Source organism: Zingiber officinale, chromosome 11A (assembly GCF_018446385.1).
Source record: "Zingiber officinale cultivar Zhangliang chromosome 11A, Zo_v1.1, whole genome shotgun sequence".
NCBI classification, from domain to species: domain Eukaryota; kingdom Viridiplantae; phylum Streptophyta; class Magnoliopsida; order Zingiberales; family Zingiberaceae; genus Zingiber; species Zingiber officinale.
This window is the reverse complement of record NC_056006.1, coordinates 87,637,464-87,649,596: the sequence shown is the minus strand read 5'-3', so window position 1 is coordinate 87,649,596 and position 12,133 is coordinate 87,637,464. Positions and strand designations below refer to the sequence as shown.

General features: G+C 39.6%; 1 protein-coding gene across 1 annotated transcript; it reads left to right on the top strand.

The window, feature by feature from the left end:
- Nucleotides 1–9,388: 9,388 nt before the first annotated feature.
- Nucleotides 9,389–11,854, top strand: LOC122031542. Its single transcript, XM_042590644.1, has one exon. The coding sequence runs from the start codon at nt 9,389–9,391 to the stop codon at nt 11,852–11,854; it is 2,466 nt and encodes an 821-aa protein (XP_042446578.1).
- Nucleotides 11,855–12,133: the final 279 nt, after the last annotated feature.

The window sequence follows — 12,133 nt, the reverse complement described above, 5'->3', positions numbered from 1 at the left end:
GACATATTATATGCTGCCAGATGAACTTTTTGACCATCTGTTCGGTTATTTTGGCCAATGGTTCGGCTTCTACCCATTTTGAAAAATAATCAACAGCCACTAGCAGGAATTTTCTCTGACCGGTTGCCATGGGAAAAGGACCGACTATGTCCATTCCCCACTGATCGAATGGCCATGAAACAGTTGACGTTTTCATTTCGGCGGCTGGTCGATGAGTCAGATTATTGTATTTTTGGCACGACAAGCAAGTGGCTACTGACTGGCTCGCATCTCTTTGGAGTGTTGGCAAAAAATACCCTGCTAGGATGATTTTCCTCGCCAGCGATCGTCCGCCCGGATGTCCCTCATAGGAGCCCTTATGTACCTCTTGAAGGATATATTCGGCATCCTCGGTACCAACACACTTGAGCAGAGGATGTGAGAAGACTTTTTTATACAAATGCTCGCCAACCATAGTGAACCGAGCAGCTCTTCTTCTCAAAATTCGCTCGGCTTCGCGATCTCCTGGTAAGGTTCTAGATTGGAGGAACTTAATGATGGGTGCCCTCCAGTCTTCCGGAAGTGATATTCCTACTGCCCTATCAACGTACGCCACTAGGGAGACTTGCTCGACAAGACAACCGGTGACGATCGACGTTACTGCGCTGGCCAGTTTCGCCAGTTCATCCGCCGCTTGATTCTCTGATCGGGGTATCTTGTGAATAACGACCTCCTGGAAACTCGCCTTGAGCTTTTTAAAGGCGTCTGCATATAATCGGAGCCGAGCACTGTTGATCTCGAATGTTCCGTTCAATTGCTGTGCTGCCAACTGTGAATCCGAATGTAAGAGTACCTTGGTGGCCCCGACCTGCCGAGCTGCTTGAAGACTAGCTATGAGAGCTTCGTATTCAGCTTCGTTGTTGGTGGCCCGGTATTCTAGTCGAATGGACAGATGCATTCGGTCTTCTCTCGAGGATATAAGCAGGATACCTATTCCACTACCTGGTCGGGCGGATGAGCCATCAACATATATCCTCCATGGGGATTCAGGCTCGGGGTCTGGTATTTCTGTGATGAAATCTGTCAATGCCTGTGCTTTGATAGCCGACCGAGGTTGATATTGTATGTCGAACTCGCTGAGCTCCGTGGTCCATTTGATTAACCGATCGGACGCTTCAGGATTGAGCAGGACTCGACCCAAGGCGCTATTAGTCATCACGATTATGGGGCGAGCCAAGAAATAAGGCCGAAGTCTTCGGACGGCGAGGACCAGAGTGTAAGCAAGCTTCTCGAGCCCTGTATAGCGTAACTCAACGTCTTTCAATATATGACATACAAAATACACCGGCTGCTGACTTCCTTCTTTCTCAATGATTAGCGCTGAACCGATGGCATGCTCGGTGGACGACAAATAAATTAAAAGTGGTTCCCCCACAGTCGGTTTGACTAGGATGGGCAGAGAGTTGAGATATTGCTTGAGTTCTTCGAACGCCTTGTCACATTTGCCATCTCACTGAAATTTGGTCGCTCGCCTTAAGATCTTGAAGAATGTCAAGCTCCGGTCAGCCGATTTTGATATGAACCTTGATAGGGCCGTGATTCTTCCAGTCAGCCTTTGAACCTCCTTCAGGTTGCGAGGTGGCGCCATGTCTTGGAGAGCTCTTACTTTGCTCGGGTTCGCTTCGATTCCCCGTTCGGTGACTATGTATCCCAGAAACCGACCACCTTTAGCGCCGAACAAGCATTTAGCTGGATTTAGCTTGATCCCGTACTTTCGTAGCATTCGGCATGTTTCTTCCACATCTGCACACAGGTCAACAGATCGGAGTGACTTAATGAGTATGTCATCGACATATACCTCCAAATTCTGTCCGATCTGCTTCCGGAACACCTTGTTCATCATTCTCTGATAAGTGGCGTCTGTGTTCTTTAGTCTGAACGGCATGACCTTGTAACAGTACGTCCCGTCGGCCGTCACGAAGCTGACTTTCTCCTGGTCTTTGCGCGCGAGTGGCACTTGATGATAGCCTTGATAGGCATTAAGTATGCAAATCAGCTCATATCCGGCCGTCGAATCCACCATCTGGTCTATCCTGGGTAGCGGGTAGGAATCCTTGGGACAGGCTTTATTTAAATCTCTGAAATCGATGCACACCCACCATTTATTACCTGGCTTGGAAACCAACACTACATTGGCGAGCCAGGTCGAAAACTGAATTTCCTTGATGTGTTCGGCCTCCAGTAGCTTCTCGATCTCAGCTCGGATAATCAAATCTTGCTCGGCGCTAAAGTCGCGCTTCCTTTGCTTGACCGGTCGGGCGTCTGGCCTAACATGTAGTTCATGCAACGCCACACTTGGATCAACGCCCGGTAATTCGTGTGTCGACCAAATGAACACATCGTGGTTCCTTTGAAGGCAGGCGACTAACTCTTCCTTTTGCGGGCTGGTCAGATCGGCTGCGACGAAGGTGGTAGCTTCCGATCGACTTAGATGTATCTGCACCTCCTCCTTATTGTCGTATATCAACGAGGGTGGCTTCTCTCTGATGGCGTTCACCTCCAATCGGGGACACTTGGCAGCCTTAGCATCCGCCTTGACCATCTCCACATAACACCGCCTGGCTGCCACCTGGTCCCCTCGCACTTCACCCACCAAATTCCCCACAGGAAATTTAATCTTCTGGCAGTAGGTCGATACCACAGCTCGAAACTCATTGAGAGCTGGTCGGCCTAATATCACGTTGTACGCCGAGGGCGCATCTACCACGATGAAGTTCGTGGTGCGCGTCCTTACCAGGAGCTCTTCTCCGAGCGAAACGGCCAATCTTGTCTGACCGATTGGCGAGACTTCGTTGCCAGTGAAGCCGTATAGTGGTGTTGCCATGGGCAATAGCTCAGACCTATCGATCTGCAATAAATCGAATGCTTGTTTAAAAATAATGTTTACCGAGCTTCCTGTGTCGATGAAAGTCCGGCGGACGGTGTAGTTTGCGATCACCGCCTTGATGATCAATGCATCATCATGAGGGATTTCGACCCCCTCTAGGTCCTTAGGGCCGAAGCTGATCTCGGGTCCCTCTGCTTTTTCCTTGCTGCATCCTACAGCGTAGATGGTCAGCTGCCGTGCGTGGCCCTTCCGAGCTCGGTTGGAATCTCCCCCGGTCGGGCCACCCGAAATCATCCCAATCTCTCCCCGGGAGGCGTTCCTCCTGTTCTCCTCTTCTCGCGCTGAATGCCTATTCCGATCGGCTGAGGCTCGGGCGGGGCTTCTTTCTCGGGGACGATGCTCCCGCGGCTCCTGAGCCATTCGACCCTCGACTTTTCGATCGATTCGGCGCTCAGGATGTCGGTCCCGTGTGGGCGACCGACGTCTATATTCCTTGGGCTCGGGCCGACGTATATTAGGGTCACCTCGGCACTCCCACGTGTTGTGCGTCCCTGACTGATGGAACTTGCAGAACATCGGGGTCCACTTTCTGCCTTTCTTGGGTTGGATGACCTCCATATGGATTGCATGTGTCCTTGGCTCGGGATACGGTTGTGGCCCCGTGGCTCTAGGACCGGTTGGAGGCTGGTGGTTGCTGGGTCTCCTCCGATCGGGCGCCTGTTGAGGGTCGGTTGGCGCCTCCTTCCTTCGGGCTGCTTGTGCCTCTTCTACATTGATGTATTCCGTGGCCTTCCTTTGGAGATGGGCGAAATCCTTCGGGGGCCTACGAATGAGGGATCGGAAAAACTCACCTTCCACAAGCCCTTGAGTGAAAGCGTTTACTAGTACTTCTGATGAGACTGCTAGTATGTCCATCGCCATTTGGTTAAATCGCTGGATGTACGACCTGAGCGCTTCTCGGGGACCTTGCTTGAGTGAAAACAAGTTGACGCTTGTTTTCTAATGTTGACGGCTACTTGCGAAGTGATGCAGGAAAGCGACCCGAAAATCCTTGAAGCTACGTATGGAGTCGGTCGGTAACCTGGTGAACCACCGTTGAGCCAGTCCTGAAAGTGTCGTCAAGAATACCCTGCACTTTACTCCATCGGTGTACTGGTGGAGAGTGGTCGCGTTGTCAAACTTGGCCAAGTGATCATCTGGATCGGTGCTCCCATTGTACTCCCCAATCGCCAGTGGAGTGTAATGGCGAGGTAAAGGATCTTCCATGATACCTCGTGAGAACTGTCCGTTAATCCGCTCGGGTGAATCCTCGTTTCGCGGCGCTTTTCCTTTCCTTGCATCTCTCTCAGGCGCCTCATCTGACGAGGAGCCTCGGTCTTGTCTGGCTACGCCTTCCTCTGAGGGTGTCCTAAATAACGCTCGGTGGAAAGGAATTGGAGCGTTTGGCGCTGGTCCAGTCGTGTCTGATCTCTTGCCTCCGATTGGCTGGATTATAGGTTCAGCCATGCGCCCAGGGTTTGCAGGCTGGCCGGACCTTGAGATGGCTGGCTCTTGTGCTGGCTGATCGGATAACATTCGCTGCTGCTGCTGTTCCATTGCTTTTGCTACTCCGGCTTGGATTAACCTGTCCAACTCTTCTGTCGTCAACGTTACAGTCGTAGCTCGTCCGGCGTCTTCCATCCTTTGCTTCTGGGTTCAGGTTGATTTCCCACAGACGACGCCAATTTGATCCTGCCCCAAAGCTGAGTGGATGGCTACCGGGAAGTATCGCTGATGTGGATCTCCTCGTGTGGTGGAAACGCCTCGCTCCGTTGATGTGGATCTCCTCGTGTGGTGGAAATGCCTCACTCTTCAAATCACAAGTCGTTAATGCCAAGCCGGGAGGGGGTTTCCGACGACGGCCCTCCGACGCTCAAGTCACACAATCGGCCGGAAGAAAAGAGAAAGGAATGAAGAAGTGAAATAGTGATGCTCAGAGACGTATATGCGCGTACCTCCGCGTATAACCACTCCTCTTCTTATATAGAGCTTCAATGGGTTGACTGCACATTTCCTGGGCGGACGTGACTTCCTATGTTTTCCTCAATAGTTAACATCGGGAAGGGATCCCTGACGCCTTACCTTAAAGGGGCAGACGCATTTACGCTAGGGCGGCGCAATCTTCGTCCGTACGATTTCCTGTCCATTCGCGTCATCAACCGGCGGCATTGACTCCCAAAATTAGGATGTTTAAAACATATTTCCCTTCTCTTCTTAAATGGTAGCCGCTAATCTGATGGTACTTCCTTTGATCTATCCGGCCAGCCCGCTCTTTGACATTCTACATATATATATTCCGATCGGATTGAGTTTCATTCTCTCGGAACGTCCTAGATTCAGATCGGCTTCTTTGAACTTTTTAGCCTGGTCAGGTTGTGGGCTCGGCTTTACCATCGCGAGCTTATCCTGCCGCTCGGCCGAATGAGCCTGCCGCCTGGCTCGTCTCTTAGCTAACTCTCCTTTGACTTTGACGATTATTCGATCGTTGAACCTCCTCAGTGAAGGGACCCCTCCCCCTATGCCATCGTCGGATCAATAAGAAATAGACATATTTGTACTTTACAAATTTATTTATGTGGTCGGTAAAATTTTTAGATCGAACTGTTCATCTCCATACCGATTCCACGGTTCATTAGTTGGACTAGTAAAATCTTGACTCACGTAGCTATGTAATGCGACGGATAATCTTTAGAAAGAGTTGTGGCAACGGACACGGATCTGAAATCAATATCAATAACATATCATGATTATGACATAAAGTATACTGACAAAAAAAACACTGTCATATATTTTATACATACAATATCTATTTTATATGTACATACCAACTATATTAATAAATCTTTATAGTAAAACAATATGGAGTATTTAATTAATTATTTAAATATTTATTTTTTATTAAACACTTTGCAACATACAAAATTAACTAAATCAAGATAAAAGGGTCGTAATTAAGGATTCTGTTTGTTTTAGAAATAGAATATAGGGTCCTTTTAGTTATGTATTCATGTATGGTCCTTTATGTTCAATGTTATATAAGTTTATATTCTATAAATGGTTATTGGAAGATTATCGGTGTTGATCCAACCGTTAGATACATAATTGACCAATTAGATTATGAGTGAACTGGTTGAATTGGTAGAGTTTGAAGCGGTAATACAGAGCTTGTCTCAATTATACTCTTCATATACCTTTTCAATTATAGATACATAGCTTCGAAGAATGGTCATACTCTTTTTAATATTATTGTTACTGATATTTAATCTTACCAATCGTCTAGTTATTCATTTGGATATCGATACATGGTAAACTTATACTTATGCATTAGAGTACTAAGGTTGAAATAAAGTTTAAAATATCCTCTAAATAAATAACTAGTATATTGTTTAAAAATAACGACTGGTAATTTTTAAAAATAAATAATTAATATGTTTTTAAAAATATCCATCGAATACAAAGTTATTTTTAATCTAAAATAAATTTTATTTTTTTTCAAAAATATTAATTAAGTAGGGTAAATTTAACTTTAGCCAATAAATCAAACTTTGATTAATAAAAGGTTAAAATTATCAATCAAATCTAACTTTGATTAGTAAAAAAATTATAATTTATGGGTTAAAACTAATTTTTATTGATAAAAAAAATAAAATTACTGATTAAATCTAAATTTAACAGGTACAAAATTAAAATTTATCGCCAGAAACTAACTTTAGCTAAATTAAAAATACTAACTAAATCTAATTTTGACTAATAAATAATTAAATATTATTAGTAAAATCTGACTAGTAAAAAATTTAATATTATTAGCCAAATATAACTTTAGCAATAAAAAACTTAAACCCAAATAGATTTTGGAATGTAAAAAGTAAAATATTATTAGTGAAATATAACTTAATTAATAAAAAAATAAATATTATCAGTCAAATCTAATTAATATTAGCCAGTAAAATTATATACTACTAGCCAAATTTAATTTTAGTAAATAAAAATTAATATTAATAATTAAGATTCATTTTTTTCATAATTATAATTATTTTTCATCAAAATAAATTTTGCTCAGTAATTTTATATATTTATTGGCTAAATTCATTTTGGACTGGAAAATTTATCCATAGATTTGTTTTTTTAAAGTAGAAACTCTCAAGAGAGAATAGATTAAAAAAAAAAATCCACAACTTAAATTGAGTTAAATGAGCACATAAAGAGAGTAGTTTTTTTACCGGGATAAAAAGTTATTTGGATGTGCCCTTTAACTTAATTAATTAATGCTGTCATATTTTAATTATTCGATTAATAATTCAATTAATCTGCTTAAATATTAATTAATTAATATTATAATTAATAATATTATAATTAAGTAATCAATAAATTATTAATTAATTAATAATTAATTAGTTAATTTCTATTATCTTATGATTAAATTTAAAATTAATTTTAATTTTTTTACGCTTTATGATCAGGCCCGGACCGGAGGTGAGGCCCAGGAGGCACTCGCCTCAGGCCCAGTTTCAAGAGGGGCCCAGATATTAGATATTAATAATTAGTTATATAATTTAATATTTATATTTATGTTTTAATGAAACTTGCATCTTGATTCCTTGCCTAATTTCTCCATCGCAGCTTGTGAAGTGCGTAAACATATCTGTCGATCACATAATCCTTGCCCTAAATTCGCCGTCGGCCCGTCGCGAAGTGCCGTTGCGCTGATCGCCTGATCCTCACCCTAATTTCTTCATTGCGAAGTGTCGTTGTGCCGATCCTCACCCTAATTTCACCGTCGTGAAGGGTCAATCCTTGCCGGCTTGCCCTAATTTCACCGTGAGCTCTCCTCTTAAAGGGTGGTTGTTTCTAGTTTTTTGCACGGTCGACGATAGCAGCCTGCTAGCCTCTTCGATTGATCTTCCATTTTGGTAAGTTTCTATTTGATGTGTGCAGTTTTTATTTTCAATCAACTTCCCTGTTCTTGCTTACGACATAACGACATTAGTTCTCTACTTCTCTTGCTTTTGAATTGTTGTGTATTTTGTGCCGTTACAAAAGCAAGGAAAAAGGTGAGAGGGAGACAAAAGCAAAATTGATTTTTCTTATTCTCTACTTCTCTTCTACCGCTCTGCTCCAGAGCTTCCAATTTGATTCAATTAGTTTCTATCATTCAAGTAAGAGCTATTCTTATTAATTTTTCTATCTTTTATTTGATGTCTTTTAGGCTCAGTGGAGACGTGGAGTTAGGGAGGAAGCAAGGTGAACAGCCCTATATCATTTTTTTTTGCTCATATCTACTATAGTTCTTGTCTCAATTGAATATGAGAAAAAGGGGAAAAAAAAGAAAATGCCATTTTTCCACTGAAAAATTCTTTCAACCTGTTTATAATAGTTGCTTGATACTTGTAAATTATCTTTGGCTTTGCTTTCTGCATGTTGGCTAGGAGTTGGATAGAAGTTCTTGGTTGGATTGTGGATAGCCTCTATAGTTACATGGTTAACTGCCTTATATTTAAGTCAGGTTCAGACATCCAATTACGTCGGTTGAACCATGGGATTTGGATTAAGTTTGAGTTTGTTTCAAGTTGTGAGCTCTTCTGGTCGCATTTGTGTATTTGTTACATTAAGTTGGGATTTGTGTATTTGTTACATTAAGTTGGGTATCTATTGTAAATTTTGTGGCTTGGCTTTCTTCGTACTTGCTTGGAGTTGGATAATTCTGCAAGTGTCTTCTACACTAAAAACAAAAAAAAAAAAAAAAAAAAGCAAGAGATATGCTAAGATGTTTTTTTTAGATGTAAGTTGTTGCTTTCTTCCTATTCATTTGTTTGAGCGTAGTTTTTTGGCTCGAATCTACCATTTTGATTTTATTTTATGCTCATTTGTTATTGTAAAGGAGGACCTAATTGATTTAACCTCCCTGGCAAAAAAACAAGCAATGAACAAGATCCCTCGTGCTGCACTTGAATTGTAGCAGCATAAAATCTTCATGACTAGTTATGAGTGCAACTAGAGTCGTTTGCTGTGTCTTTGAATTCATGGCTAGTTTCGAGAGCAACAAGAATAGACCATTGTAGTAAGTGTTTCTTTATATCTAATTACGGCTTCCTTTTGTTCCCTCATGGATTGAATGGATGTTAGTGAGTGTTTCTTTACTTCTAATTAGATATATTTTTGATAGATATCCCTCACAAAGTTGTGTCTATCTCACACTTCTAATTGCACTTTTTTTTTATTTGGATGCGTTCAAATGCTTACTGTCCTTATATTGTCGGGAACCTGTAGGGGAAGTGAAGTGGACCAATCTGGCATAGCTGAGATCGCAACATTCTTCCCAAACTACACACGACGACGAAAGCCCTCAAGTAATTTTTTTTCCTTATCTTTCTTTAGCTCTCTTTTCTTTTTCTTTTTATTCTTTAAACTTTTTCTCTTTTTCCTTCTTATTATTTATTTTCTTACACATTGATTTTTAATATTGTTTAGGTATAATATATAATCATGCCTCCAAAATATTTATCTGGATCTCAAAAAAGGAAAAGAAAACAAAGAGAAGAGGCACTTATTCAAAGTCAGGCAGGAGATATTAATAAATACTTTAATATCAATAACAAAATAACTGTGGAACAGAAGATTGATAACTTGTTGGATGTTGAACAAGAAATTGTGAATGACTTGGATGAAGAAGATAATGATAATATTTCTGTTATTCAGCCTGAAACTATAGATCAAGAGATTATTTCAGATTTGAATATTGATGATCCTGGAAAATGGGAAAAAATTGATCAAAAATTAAGAGATTTTTTAGTGGAAAAGGGTCCAACAAGAATTGATGGCATCTTGTTTCCTAAAGATAAAGCTGGTAGACATTTTGATGCATTGCATTATAACCGAATACTGCAAAATGGAGAAAAAAAGGATAGAAAATGGCTAGTTTATTCATCTTCCTTGGATAGAATATTTTGTTTTTGTTGTAAGTTGTTCATAAATCACAACAACAAGAATACAATTAGTCAATTAGCTACTGAAGGCTACAAGGATTGGCATAATTTGACTCGATGTCTTACAATGCATGAAGGAAGTAAGGAACATATTGGTTGTATGACAACATGGAATGATTTGGAGAAAAGACTGAAAAAAAATAAGACAATTGATGAAAGCATTCAGATAGAAATTAATAAAGAAAAAGAGCATTGGAGATTAGTATTAAAGCGGTTAATTGCTGTTGCCTATAGACTTGCAAAAAATAATCTAGCATATCGAGGAAATTGTGAAAAGCTTTATGTTGAGAATAATGGTAATTTTTTACAAATGATTGAAATGATTGCTGAGTTCGATCCAATAATGCAAGAGCACATACGACGTATTCAAGCACATGAGACACATTATACATATCTTGGTCCAAAAATTCAAAATGAACTGATTCAGATGTTGGCAAATGAAGTAAAAGCTGCAATTCTTAGAAAAATCAAAGAAGCAAAATATTATTCAGTTATACTAGATTGCACTCCAGACATAAGTCACGAGGAACAAATGTCTCTTGTAATACGTTGTGTGGATAATTCAACAAGCTCTGTTATGGTTGAAGAATACTGGGTATCTTTTTTGAAAGTAGATGACACTTCTGGATTTGGACTTTTTACTGAACTAAAAAATGTGTTGAATGATCTCGAACTTAATATTGATGATATAAGAGGACAGGGGTATGACAATGGATCCAATATGAAAGGAAAATATAATGGGGTGCAAAAAAGATTACTTGAAATAAATCATAGAGCCTTTTATACACCTTGTGGATGTCATAGTTTGAATTTGGCATTATGTGATATGGCTAATTGTTGTTCTAAAGCTATGTCTATGTTTGGAGTGATACAACGTATTTATACATTGTTTTCATCTTCTACAAAGCGTTGGAAAGTTTTTAAAAATCACGTAGAAGGCTTGACAGTTAAGCCATTGTCACAAACTCATTGGGAAAGTCATGTTGAAAGCGTGAAAGCTATAAAAGAACAAACATCAAAAATTAGAGATGCTTTACTTGATTTGGCACAAACGAGTAAAGATCCAAAAACAAAGAGTGAAGCTGAATCATTGGCAACATATGAACTTGAAAATTTTGAATTCTTGCTTGGCATGGTAATTTGGTACAAGTTGTTGCATGCGATCAATACTGTGAGTAAATTTCTTCAAGGTGAAAATATGGATATTGATATTGCAATTAAACAATTAAAAGGACTTATTCTTACTTTTGAGGAGTATCGAGAGTTTGGATTTGATAAGGCCATGATAGAAGCAAAGCAAATGGCAGAAGAAATGGAGATTGAAGCTACATTTAAAGAAAAACGCATTATCCGAAGAAAGAAACAATTTGATGAAAGTAGTAGTGAAGATGTGATGCAATCAGCTGAAGAATCTTTTAGAGTTAATTATTTTATTTTCTTAATGGATCAAGCTATTTCTTCACTAAAAACTCGATTTGAACAATTTCAGAAGTACGAAGAAACATTTGGGTTTTTGTTCAATCCAGAAAGATTAAAGTTTGCTAATGATGATAATCTAATGAAATCTTGTAAAAATCTCGAAGAAACATTGAGATATAATGGCAAGTCAGATATTGATGGAGATGATCTGTATATGGAGTTATCAATCTTGAAACAGTCTTTACCAGTGGAAGCAAAAAGAGCAATAGATGTTTTGAATTATCTGAAAAATATGGATGATTGTTATCCAAATACTCATGTTGCATACAGAATTTTATTGACCATACCAGTTACAGTGACATCTGCAGAAAGGAGCTTTTCCAAGTTGAAGTTAATTAAAACATATCTTCGATCAACCATGTCACAAGAAAGATTAAATGGATTGGCGATGTTGTCTATTGAAAAGAAAATAGTTGAACATCTTGACTATACAAGCTTAATTGATATTTTTGCAGCTAAAACAGCAAGACGCGTTGTATTCAAATGATTATTGATAATATTTATTTTTTTTATTATATTTTGAAATATTCATGTTATTCAACTCTTTATTTTATTGTAAATTTTGTAGCTTCGCTAAAAGATTTTGATCGCACATGTAAAAGAGGATTATATTTTGAAGTGTAGATGATTTTTTTTAAGTTAATATAGTAATAAAACGGTGTAAGAGGGCCCTTTTTATTGAAATTCGACTCAGGCCATCAAAATCTCAGGTACGGCACTGACTTAAACATATCAAATTTTAACTCTAAAATCTCATATGGCAACA

What these genes read in the sequence shown, in the direction of transcription:
- LOC122031542 (XM_042590644.1), top strand. Translation starts at nt 9,389, where the DNA reads ATGCCTCCAAAATATTTATCTGGATCTCAAAAAAGGAAAAGAAAACAA.